Here is a 14,122-nt window from a genome sequence, read left to right on the forward strand (position 1 = left end):
AATAAACTTCTGTTTAGTGGAAAAATACGTGGGGAATTTGGTTATTTTTTTTAAGTTAAAAGAACACGTGCCTTAGGACGATCAAAGTTCATTTGTCGATACAATCGCGGTTTTTTTTAAATATCTCATGAGATATGCAAATTAAAAGAAAAAGTCGTAGAAACAATTTTGTAGGAAATTAAATTTTTGACAAAAAAAGTCGTATGAATTTTTTTTATAAAACGTGTATTTATGAAGATATTTTTAAAAAACTTTTTTTAGATCTTATAAATTGAGCGTTTTAAGGATTATAAAAGTTGAAAATAACTTTTTTTTAAGTACATAGAAACTATAAAAAACATTAATACACAGTTGAAAAATTTGTGTTAAATTCAACACAAATCACATGTCCCAAACGGTTCACTCCATTTTTTTGTCTTAATTTAACACATTGTACTTGTGTCAAACAATAATACAGGTTTAAAGCTTATTGAGATTGAATAACACATTCAACTTTAGTTAAACTTACACTTGATGGTGTCAAATAATCGATACAAAATATTTAACCATTGAATTTTCATACAGAAGAACACCAAATTTTCATCTGTGTGATTGATATGTTACGAGTTATGAAGTTGTCTATATTTAAGAAAAAACGTTATTTTTAACATTCGTAATCGCTGAAATGCTCAATCGATAAGATCTGGAAAAGTTTTTTCAAAATATATTCATAAATACACATTTTAGAAAAAAAATGAATATGATCTTTCTTGTCAAAAATTTATTTTCCTACAAAATTGTTCCTATGATTTTTTTCTTTAATCTGCATATTCCATAAGATATTAAAAAAAAACCGCGATTGAGGCACGTGTTTTTTTTTAATTAAAAAAAACAAATTCCCCACGTATCTTTTCACTAGAAAGAAGCTTTTTATGAAGCGTCTAAGAAAATTTAATTTTTAACGATCACCCTAATATATATAATTAGGAAAAAATAAAAATAAATTTAGTATATGCCATGTATCCCATGATAATACAAATTAAACAAATATAATTTGGTATCAGTGAATAAAAATATATTAGACGACTAATAAAAAAAAGTTTGATTGTGTGTAGATTTTTTTTCATGAATATCATGATTATACAATCATCGAAATCAATAAGTTTGCGAGTTAATGATGAAATTTGTCTCATTAAATTTCAATGATAATAGAAATAAACAAAAGATTCTCGAGTTGATTTTCGAATATAGATTTTGATAAACAGTTAAATTGAAATCATATTCTATAAATTTGACAGTAATACTCGGGCAGTCACGTAGCGACTGTAGGTTGCTCGTATTTTATTATTTTTCAATGTTTTACAGTATTTACAATTTTTGACTTACAGTACTGGTAAAGATGTTCGGTAGTAGAAGCATTGTTGAAAAAATCAAACGTTACAGCGTAAAAATAACAATTGCTATCAAGTATTAGGTCATTACTCTTGACTAAGTTAATGACATTTGTGTTATCATTAATAGCAAAAGGTTTTCTGAGAATCAATATAACATTAATTCCTCTAGAATAAGTATTTGAAACGCTTCTCTTTTGGCACTGAGTCATTGGTTTATTTACATCTATTATCGATGGACATCCAGCAAAACAACAATAATTTTCACTTTGTCTAAAGTGAATTTTATATTTAAAATTAATAATAAAAAATAATCTATGATTTAATATTTTTAAATTTACGCAGTTAATTGAAACTCGTTTGTTGTTAGAACAGCTTGTGGATGAATAAGAGATCCGTAACGAGTCACTGAACCTTAAGATTATGGATTCAATAAATAATAATGAATGCATTTGTTATAAACAATTATTAGATTATTACTTACTTGGTGATATTGGGCACTTGTTTTCGGCACAAATTAGTACGACCCACGATGATAAATTTTTATTATTTATTTTTTTAATATTGTTTCCATTACCTGTAATACAAGACTTACTCCCAGAAACAATAATTGATATAACAAATATTTTAATTAAAAAATTCATTTCGGAATTATTTTTTAAATCGCTTTTAAGTTTAGTTTTAAAAAAAAAACAGTTTATATATTTTTCGTGAAGCGCGAAATCGATAATATTCTATTAACCAAAATTGTTATGATTAATTTCGACCTATCGACACTTATATACACATAGATGAAGCGTTAAAAATGCCACGTATTTTTTTGTTAATTTTTATTTATTTTTTAACAATAATCAATATACAAGTGGATTTATTTCATTGGCGCAATAATAACAATTAATTTTAAATGCGTGATAGACTAAAAATAAAATTCGATTCATAAAAGAGGATAATTGTCTGTATAAAAACAAAAGTGAAAGACCGCACTGAAAAATTTTAACGGCAATAACTTTTAAATTAACGATTTTGTCTATCAACTTGTGAGAAACATTTTTTATATTAAGTTTTATTGTGTAATAAGTATTAAAAAAAAAGATTTCTTTGCGCGAAAAATTTTTACTCGCTCCAAGAAAATTTTTGCATTACAAATTGAAAAAAAAAATTTCTTGAGGCGAAAAAAAGTTTTATTAGAACAAGAAAAAATGTATTGAGGTGAGACAAAAATTTTTGCGCCAAGAAATCCTTTTTTTTCTGTGTAGTATGTGCACATTAGAGTGCGTCACTTCAAGCAACATTTTTTTTTTTAAGTGCTTGTAAAAAAAAATCATAGTTCAACACAAAAGAAAAATTTTCGCGCAAGAAAAAAATTTCCATCACGATTACAGATCTAGCTCATTGAGAAATTTGATTTTCCCATTTAAAACCACAGGAAATTTTTTTTTCAAGTTTTATGGACTTTTGAAGATCGGAAGGTTTCTGGCTTAACGAAAATGAAAGAAATTTATGTAATTTGACTGAAGGAGTAGTTGGGGGAATCTTGCAATTTTTGGTTGACTTGTGAAACATTTCAGAAATCTAGATCCAGTAGATTTTTTAATTTTCACTTTGTTTTTTTTAATTTCGTTTCGTGAAAAACGTTCCGATCTTTAAATACATCAAGCTTTGAATTTTTTAACTTCCCGCTAAGAAAATCGCTAATTTTCAAAAATTTCGGGAAGTTATTGTTTTTACCCCGATTTTTTAAAATCGAGTTTTCATCAGATGTCGACGTTTTGATGTCCGGGGAAGCTATCCTGACTATTTTCAGAATTATGTCCGAGTGTCTGCATGTGTGTGTGTGTCTCGAAGAGCTCGAAAATATATTTACACTAATATTTTCGAGCTCCTTGAGCTCGAAAACAGCGGGAAGTTTTTTTTGACTGGCCCGCAGGGCCAACCAACGCCCAGATTTTTTAACTCGTTAACAAATTAATCGATTGAATAGACTAATACATATTTTCGTAAGAAATTGAACGCTCTACAAAAAAGGTTTCTTATCATTTTTCAATAAATCTACCCGTTCATAAGTTTCTTCAAGTTAAAGTTTTAAGTACAATAAATTGCGGTATTATTTGACTTTTATGGCGAAACTATTAGACTTATAACAAAATGTCATAGAACCTTTTTTGTAGACAATTTCATTCCTCAAGAAAATTTTTGTCTTCAATTCGTAGTCTAAATTTTTTTCACGCCAAGAAATTCTTTTTTTTTGTGTATACGAGTATAAGTTCATAAAAAAAAAAAAATATTGTATAAAAATTATATTGAATGTCAGTGAATAGTTTATAATAAAATAACTGAAACATATTATCGATTGATATATTAATATTATAAATAATATTATTATTTGTCATTCATAAGACATGAGATATTCCATTGTATACATAACAAAACAACGCATCAATTTATCATCTAGACACGATCGAATATGAAATGCAAATATGCACACTCGTTTTTATTAGATACATTTTATTGAACACGACGTTGAATACTATTTGAGTTAGATAATCTAAGCCAATGTTGGTTTTTACTGTTTGTTATTCTAAAAAAATATATGTAGGATATACTCATTATTTATTTGTGCTCAAAGAAACGCTTTAAAGTTTATTTTAAATTTTACATACAATACGAGTAAAAAAAGTATAAATGTTATGCACCAAGATTATAGTACGGATAATTCTTACACCTTTTTTTTATTTAATTATTATAATTATATGAGTATATGTTTAGAAAAAAAAAATTGGCGGTCTACTTAAACTGACCGGAAACTTTCATATTTTTTACGGTAATTATATGAGAGTATTTATTATAAGACATGTATGATTGGATTATTCACGCGATCAGAGACAAGGTCAAAGATAACTATTCGAATATTGGCTCTCTTTCCCCTTTGGTCGTCGCGTCAAACACTTAAATAAAATTAAGCTCAATGAAGTTTAAAATTTTAGCTTTCAAAAAAAATGTCAAAGTTTATTATAAATTTGTAACGAGAATAGAAAATTTACTTTCTGTAAAAAATTTTTGGACTCTGTAAAAATTTCGGTGTGAAAATCACACCAAATAATTTATTTATTTAAATTAACAATAATTTATTACTTATAATTAAAATGATAAAAAAATAAAAATATTCTAGCAGTGGAATGGTACAAAGCGTCGGAGCAAATCTGTCGCCAGACCAGACTTTTGGATCGATCCGATCTCTCTCGGTGACCCGAGAAGTAGCAAGCTTCCCACTATCGAGAACACCAACACCACCGCCTCAACACAGGTCTGTACCCTTTATTACTACGCTTCACATTAATGTAAAAATGAATTTTTATATTATCATTACACTGTAAAAAAATGGGGGTAAATTCGAAGTGATTACGGATTTTATTAAAATCCGAATTCACTTGGAGCTCCGGAGTTTTAAAAAAATTCACTCTGCATATGGGCTAAATTCGAAGTTTTTTTCAACGGAGTAATTTTGGAGTGATCTGGATTTTGTTTGAATTCGAATTTACTCGCAGTTCCGGAGTAAAAAAAAAAAATTCACTCCGCATACGAAGTAAATTCGGGGTCTGCTTTTCAGCGGAGAGATCTGGATTTCATATAAATCCGATTCAGAATTTAAATATCAAAATAATATTTCAGGAGAGAATTTTACTCCAATTCGATGTTTCAATATAAAAATAAACTTTCCAGAGTGAATTTTACTCCGAAGGAAGTCAATAAATAAACAGTCATCCGCTTCACATTCACTCTAAATTTAGTCCGCAATTTTTTTTACAGTTTATTCTGTATCATTACTTTTATTATCTATATTAATTTAAATATTTTCATTACTTCACTTTATAAACTAAATTTTTTTTTTTAATTCAAATATCTATTTACTTTGATTAATTTGTATAACAGCATTGACATTGGTACCTACAATATCGAGCTTCGTATCAAATTATTCATTTTACGTAACTTGTAAAACACTTGCCGTCAACACGTGGCACATTATGTTTATGAATAATTATACAACTGAATACTTACAACTATAGAAGATAATAAAAAAAAAAAACAGTTAAACTAAAAAATAGAAATTCTCCAACCGAAAAAAATAAATAAAAATATAAAGATTTGATACATTAATTTTGCAGTCTAAATACATTTAAATAATTTATTAATAAAATATAAACGACACTGCAATTAGCCGACGTCTAATAATTTCGAATTTTTTAAAAACGATACACATAAAAAAAAGTATTCAAAAAAATTGCATTTGGAGTTTTTAAAATTTTATACATGTGCATAATTTTAGTTTTTTTTTTTAAATTTGATATAAAATGTAAAAATCTAATTGTAATTTAATCTATCAAGTATTTACTTCTATTCAAATTGTTTATTTTGATTGTTTTTATAGGCCACCCACTTCAAATACTGAAGATTTGATCGGAGTAAATAGTCCGCTTCGTGAATCTTCGCCTCGACCAGAAATTCGAGTAATAGCGCCGTCTCATCGACCAATATCGGCCTTAGCAACAAATTCATCGTCCAATGGCAGTATTCAATCAAACCGTAAATCTGTAAGCATTTTACTTCCGGAATATAATTCCTCTGGATGACCCCAGCATGGCTTCGTCCATCGCTGCGACGAGGCGCCGCTTTCCATGTGAGCTCGACAATTTCCAAAACTGCCTTGCACTGCATTATCAGTTATGGTTTATAAATAAAAATAAAAAAATAAATGACATTACATTACATCTTAAGAGGAAATAAAAAGAATCATCACAAGTAGAAACAACACGAGTGATGAATAAGAAACATTACCAGTCGCAAGATTATTTATCTTCATCACTAGCTAAGAGCAATGCGAGTGAGAAGTGAAAAAATAAAACTAACAAAGACTAGATACAAATAAACAAGTGTAAGTCAAGAGATATTGATAAAGGTCATAAGTTAACAGCCCGACATTTTTGTAATTCTATTCCTGACGTAATAAGGTGGGTCATGATTAAGTTTATAAACTGGATTAATATTATTGATCTAATAAAACAAGACGTATTAAATTATATATATTATATATTTAATCATATTTCTGTTACCATATTATATGGTATTTTTATTTATATTATTGCGATAAATAATTTGTCTAATTGTTAGAAATATGATCAATTAAATCTTGAATGAAATTAAAGATGAATAATTAAATTAATAATAATATTTAAAAAAAGACAAAAAAAAACTTGTATTACTTTTATACACAGAAAAGAAAACGATTTTTTGGCGCAAAAAATTTTTATTCGCCCCAAGAAAATTTTTATCTGCCCTAAGAAATTTGTTTGCATCATAAATTGAAAACAAAAATTTTCTTGGGGCGAGAAAAAATTTTCTGGAGCCAAGAAAAAAATTTTTTTGTTCATTTGATAATGAAAAATTTTTCTTGCATCAAGAAATTATTTTTTTCTGTGTACTCAAATTACAGTCTTACATATCGCAAAAGTCACAAGCTTCGCAAGCTGACAATAATCAGTATAATAAAATGGTTTTTTCAGTTATTGCTATTGATCTTTGGTAATAGACAAGTTTATAAAAAATTATTGGAAAAATATTTTTAAATAAACAGTCAATTTTTCTTTCTTTTTGCTTTGGTCAATGATTGCGATTTAAAAAAAAATAAAATTTATTTGCTATAGTGAAGACAAATATAATCATTCAGTTTGGATATTTCATAACTTACTGAATTCTTATGTAAATAAATTTATACAGTTGATAACTTTATTGAATACCAACGGAAATAATTAAATTTTATAATGCTCTTTTTTAATTGAAAAAACTTTTTCTGCCCTCCGGCCGGAAAGTGGCAACTTTCGGGCCGCTGCCCTAAACGAAGTTGCAACTTTCCGGCTTCGTCGAGCAGAAAAATAGTATACGCACCTTGGCCAGTAAAAAAGAAAGCCTCAGACCACATGTTTGTCAGCCTCGGCTTCGCCTCGGCCAACAATTACATGTGCTCTGAGACTTTTCTTATTTTACTGGCCTAGGTATGTAATATACTATTTTTTTATTTTTAAAATAAATTCATTCATTATATATATCCTGACATCAAAGTTAAATTTATTGTTGAGGTTTAGGAAATATGATAGTTTATTACGACGCTAGTATTTACATAAAAATATGTTTGTATATAATTATAATGTTTATTTACGTAAGTTTTTTTTTACGTAATTTTGCTTGAACGCCCTCAGGTAACTTTTAGTTGTAATAAAAATTCAAATCATCCATACAGTTACAATTATTAAAATAATAGTCGTTCACAAAAAGTTAAGAATAAGTAAAATAAAACTTTTTATCTTAAAGGGCATTCTCAGAGTACCCCTTTTTTTTTTTTATAAAATATGCAATGACTTTTAACTGTCATAGTATTCAAATTTTATTAATTAATTAATAAACAAATTAAAAGCTTAATTTAAAAAAAGACAATTTCACTAAGATATAGAATTTAAAAAAAATACTTGCAGTTGTTATCAATAAGGAGTTAAACAAAATTTTGAAAATAAATTCAACCCTTCGTCCGTCGCGTTATCCGAATTTTTATTAAAAGATTATTTAAAAAAAAAAATTTCTAGTTTGAAATTTTATGAGTTCTTCTGCTATACTTTTTAGTATCGAATGAATTAATGATAATTATTTTAAAAAAGTTTGGTAAATCCAAAAGTGCACGACTTTGATGCTCATTTGCAAAAAAAAAAAAAAAAAGAAAAATGTACGATAAAAGTTTCAAGGACAAATTTTTTTGTTTTTTCCTTTCTGTTACACTAGAAATTTCAATTTCGCTCCGAAAAGTAGTCAGATGTATTTTTTCACGTAAGCGCGACTGGTGTGACGAAAGTATATGTAAAAAAACATATATAGATATACAAAATTAGTTGTTCTTTTTATTAATTATAATTAAATGGGGCCGAATTTGATGGCCATTTATGTCACACTTCTTCTTCGGCCCTAAAATGATCTTTTAATAAAAAAAGTGATCCAAATAATGGCTTTTTTCTCGAGGTTTTGTGTTTACGAGTTTCGGGCGCTTTTTCTACTGCTTGACGGGAAAGTTTTTTTTTTACATTTTGATGTTTTTTTAGTTATTTAATACATCAAATTGGTCTTTATAAGTAATAAAATTAATCCTTATTACATTCTCTATCCGATGATGTGTAACTTGGTTAAGCTCCGTGGACTAACAGGAGTAAAACAGTAAAAACAGTAGCGAAAAAGAGGCAAACTGAATTTTTCAATCGTAAAGCACACTCTAATGCTTCGCATGAAGAGTCGTGCAATATTTAAAAAATAAGGTTTTTTTGGAAAACTTGAGAACGCGACGATTTGCTGCTGACGCGAGTAAAACAGGCGTTGAATTTCAATTTTCTGCGCAATTGCCAGTTAGCACCAGCGACACATTTCTAGTTCATTTAATTCATCTCTTTCTTTAATATTTTTATTTAATACAAATTTCTTATTTTAGTAAAAAATATTACGGTTGTCTAGTCGTATAAACTTGTGTAATTATGATTTTGAAAAATCATAGTTATGGTACTTGACAACACCGCAGTATTAAATACATACCGGCGCGACGGAGGGTTAAGTCTGCAAAATTTGAAAATTTGAATTCGAAAATTGACATCAAGATTTTACTGTAATTTATTTTCCTAATTTTGTTTAACTCTCGATTGATATCAACTGTAAGTAATTTTTTTAAAATTCTACATCTCGGCGAAATTGTTAAATTTAACATAAAATTTAAAACTGTAATTAAAAATGCTTCAAATATTTGACATTCCAACTTTACTATATGTGACAATCAGTAATTTATAATAAAACGTAACATTGACCATAGAAAAAAGAATGACATAAATTGAAATACATCGATATTAATACTCATCTTTCTCAATAATTATCTAATTATCTAAATCTTGGATATGTTGGCTTGAATAAATGAAAAATGAAATTTTGAAATGAGTGAAATAAAATTAGGGACGATAGTGATGATGATAATCAATAAAGACAAATAAATTATTTTATTACTAAGGTACTTTTATTTTAAAAATGCTTGTAATGATGTAATTTAACACGAGGATTTTCATTAATCATTTATGTAAATTTATTTAAAATGAAAATTTGTTAATCTCATTTGTAATTAATTTAAGTTACTTTTAAGCTACTCCATATTTTGTATTATGCTTATTTTTTCTGTCTGTTCGTTTAATCACAATAATTATTGAATACTATCTATAATAATTAATTAATTAGATAAAAAAAAAATAGACTAATAGACTCATGAAAGAAATTACAATTAAAGTGACAACGATCAGACAGATGAAAAATTGTAATCGATAAGAGTCTAGTCTTGTATATAATTAGTTAAGCAAGGTGATAAACAAACAACGTGATTTGATGATGCAGGTTTTAAATTTAACCTTTCGTCCATCGCGCTATGAGGGAATCCCCGGTTTTTTTTTTTTTTTTTTTTTTTTTTTAAATACAATTTTAGAAAAACGAATCATAACTTTCCTAAACTGATTCAGCAATTCGTGTAATAATGTCTTACTAATCGATATAAATAATCGAGAAATCACGTCGATTTTCTCACTGTGCGACTGATCTCGTAAGTAAAATTTGAATTGCAACATTACCATATTTATAAAAAATGTTGGAAAATCCAAAAGCGCGCACCTCAATCGCTCATTTTATTTTAAATCATTACTTCTATTTTATTTTTTTTAAATATCCCGCCTTTTTGTCTTTTTTTAAATCCAACTATTACGCTAGTGCTGCCACCAGTAGTTGATAGAGAGAAAAAGGAAAAAAATAATAATAGTAAAAATAAAAATGGCAGCTAAATTTTTCGTGAGTAATCAATTTTACGTTTTTAATTAATTACAATTAAACTAAAAGGATTTGGATAGAGATTTTCTATAGGGTTCTTGTGATCACAAATACAAAGATAATAAAAAAAAAATTAGGCCGATTAATTGTGTCTATTAATAGTTATCGTGATTACGAAGTTTCATACACAACAGTTGACAACTCGTGTCTGAGATTCAAAAATGGAACTATAATTTGTTCAAAAATATGGAGCTTAGTCGTGTAAATAATCAATGACTTTCATGTAAAATATTTATTTCAGAAAAATGTGAATAAAAAATTAATAATCTGATCAAAAAAATTAGAGAAATTTCGAAATCGACGTGGCAATATTGCACTAAAATTAACATTAGGGCGATTCCCTCACTGGGCGGAGGATACGCGATGGACGAAAGGTTAAAAGACGAGAATGTGTCGAAGTTTATAAAATAACTAGTACTGAACAAAAGGGTCGTACAGTCAAATCCGTCCGATTTTTTTAATAAGTATCGAGAGTTAGTTAATTTATATTAAATTTGTTTTTTAAGCAATTTTGATACATAGTATAAATTATTTGATTCAATTGCTGATAAATTAGACATATATTATTATTATTATTATTATTATTATTAATAAGAAACTTTAATTAATTGTTGTAAAATTTCTAAGTAAAATTGATGGTAAATTTTTGAGTTAATTTCTTAATAAATTTTTATAAAATTTAGTTTAAAAAAATAATGATAAAATTTAGATGTCTAAATTTGTTAAAGGTGATATTTTTTAATCAATAGACAATGATATAATGTATGTGTAATTAAGATATAGAAATTAAAAATATGATTGACAGAAAATTTTTAAAAAATTATATTAATGTTGATTATTAAAATTTTGTGAATACTTTTAATTTATTTTAAATTTAAAAAAAAAAAAAAGTATCAAAGCTCAATGAACTTAAAGCTTACGGGAATAAATTTTTGAAACTTAGAAAAAATATGAAAAACTTGCAAAAAAAAAAATAAAAGTTAATTTGTATAAAATTTTAAATAAATAAAAATTAACAAATTATTTTAATGAGTAAAAAAAACTTGAACTATCACTTAGTTTAGAAAAAATACTCTCGATACTCTTGACAAAATGAAATACGATGGATTTGATAGATGAAAATATAATAAACAATGTAAGAAGGAAAAATGATAATATGGGAATTTATTAGACAATATCTAATACGAGTTTATTAAGTAATTTTACCAATATTCATACGTAGCTCAATCTATAGTAATTAATTAAATTTAATAAAAAATATATAGACATAATTAAGGGAAAAAAATGAACAGTAAAATTACTAACGTATAGTGATCATAATAAAACTGAACTATGAATTTATTGGCGGATTGATTGGATGGAATAAAATAAAAAAAAAAAAAGCGTGTGCCAAAATACGCCGATGCTGTTAGAAAAAGTAATAAAATAATTCCCATAGGAAGTTGATTTAAAAATAATTACATCTCTTGGGTAATCAAAAAATAAAGCCTACAGTTTTGTAAGCGAATGAGAGCTTTTATTGCTAATTGTTACTTTGCCTTCGATATCATAAATATAATTATGTTATTACTTATATTTTATTTTAAATTCAATTAAATTGTATATTCATTATTTTTAAATCATCAAGACTATAATTTAATCATATTAGGCTATTGATTTTAATTATCGTTTTTATTATTTTGTACTATATTTGAATAAAAAAAGTTAACTCTTAGCCTTTAAAAAACTATTATTATAACAGAATTATTCGAGCAATAAGAATTTTAATTTTTATATTAATAGTAGGGTAGAAGTAGCACTTCCGGTCACTGCTCTATTTTTGGACATTTAATACTTTATTTCATCAATGAAAAGGTATTTTAAAAACAATTACCATGTAATAGTGTGATATAGTTGAGTCCATAAAAGAATGATCTTTTCTCCCATCAATTTTCTACAATTAAGTCATTACTGCGCATGCGTATTAGTGCAAATTCATGGGCTTTATGGTCAAGTAGTATAGAAGAAAAGATCCTTGGTGGATCTGAATTACGGTAATTTACCGCACTCTGCCGAATGTCACGGTAATTTTCAACCGCGTGTGGTAATTTACGGCGAATTACAGTAAAATGCGAAAATTTACGGTAATTTGCGGCATTTTCACCTTATGCACCGTTTGGTTTTTTATTTTTAGAGTTTTTACAGTGCGATACTTTACTTTATGGTAAAATATCGCAGGCTTATCACAATATTACGGTAAATTTCCGCTTTCTTACTACAACTTTATGGTAAAAAATAACGCACTATTGCTATAAAACACCGCACTTTTGCCGTAAAATGCCGAATTTTATTTGAATTGTGGTATTTTACCGTAAAATACTGCAATTTTTCCGTAATGCTTTAGAATATCGTAAATTACGGTAATTTACCGTGATTCGGATGTGCCAGGGATTATTTTTTTGCGGACTGAACTATAGTTCTTTCGAACACATTTAAAATTAATTGTATCATTACGTATTTTTTGCATGTCTTAAGCGCGAGCGTAGGTATGCTCTACTCTCGCCTAAGAATTTTACAAATTATTTTATTTAAAATTTCTAAGTGGCCCAAACTGGCCCTAAAGTGGCTAAAAATGGTACTTCTACTCTACACATAACATATGATACCTTTCGTTATAATAATTTATTAAATATTTTCAAATTTCAACCATTACTTACAAATAAAAATCAATGAATTTGTATGAAACAAATCGAATTTCATTACATTAGAAGGAATAACAATATATATATATATTTTTTTTTTTTGGATACTATTTTCACAATAGTAATTGTGAAGATATAAAATATATAAAAATTATAATTCTTATTGCTAAACACCACTGGCTATTTATCGATTAATTATCGACGAGTTTGTGATAGTAACTTTAATAATTTTGAATAATAATTAATTAATTATTAACGATAAGTAATTGTTTAAATAAATCAAGTTATTGGTAATAGTAATAAAGAAATTAGTTATAATTTTCTTCCCTCAGATCACAAAGTCGTACTATGAGATTAATAAAGAGCGAGGTTATGTCGTCTTTATAAAGTAAGATTTAAATCAATTTTTTATAGTTGTTGATTATAAGAAAAAGAGGCTGATTATGTTTAGAACGTTCTAACTAATCCGGGTATTAAATATTATAAAGCAATTAATCAACATTTTGAACGATACAAATTATACTTATTAGTATTATTTTTATTTTATTATTCTTTATTATTACTATTATTCTAAAGTGTACTTCTGGGAGTTTATAAGATATTAAGCTAAATATAATAATAGGAATAACTCCAATGTATTAACTTCCCGAAGGGTAATATTATAAATAAAATGTATTGGATATTTAAAAAAATTGTAAATATATATTTACGTCCTCCTTTAGTCCTCTGCCATTATTTGAATCAGCAGTTATAATAAAATTTTTTTTGTACAGTCGGACTCTATTAACTCGGTACTTCTCCTTAATCTTGACCCCCATTATGAGCTGCTTTGTCCCATAGAAATCTAGACCAAGAGCTCGGTACTTGAAGAAAAAATTTTTTTCCTTCACTTTTATGTGCTAGCGTTTCTCCAAAAGACTTTTCTGATACCCTCGAGACCTCCAACCATTCAACGGACGCCTCATTTGTGGTCAGGATCAAGTCTAAGAAATTCTACAGATGATCTAGATTCAACTCTCGGAGTTCAAAAATAGTGGGAAGTTTTGAGGCTTTGCCGCAGAGTCGACAATTTTCCGATTTTTTTTTTTTTGCGGGAATACAGAAAAAAATATCTGTTAATCCAATTAATTA

General features: G+C 27.0%; 1 protein-coding gene across 3 annotated transcripts in view; it reads left to right on the forward strand.

Moving 5' to 3' along the window:
* Positions 1-12,024, forward strand: part of LOC130664716 (uncharacterized) — a 56,607-nt gene extending 44,583 nt beyond the window's left edge. For all 3 annotated transcript variants that reach the window (XM_057464786.1, XM_057464785.1, XM_057464784.1), the window contains exons 5-6: positions 4,540-4,674; positions 5,797-12,024. In XM_057464786.1, the coding sequence (XP_057320769.1) occupies positions 4,540-4,674; positions 5,797-5,998 (337 nt within the window). In that variant the 3' untranslated portion in view covers positions 5,999-12,024. The remainder of the gene's footprint in view (positions 1-4,539; positions 4,675-5,796) is intronic.
* Positions 12,025-14,122: the final 2,098 nt, after the last annotated feature.

The sequence above is a fragment of the Microplitis mediator genome, chromosome 3, assembly GCF_029852145.1.
Source record: "Microplitis mediator isolate UGA2020A chromosome 3, iyMicMedi2.1, whole genome shotgun sequence".
Lineage (NCBI taxonomy): Eukaryota > Metazoa > Arthropoda > Insecta > Hymenoptera > Braconidae > Microplitis > Microplitis mediator.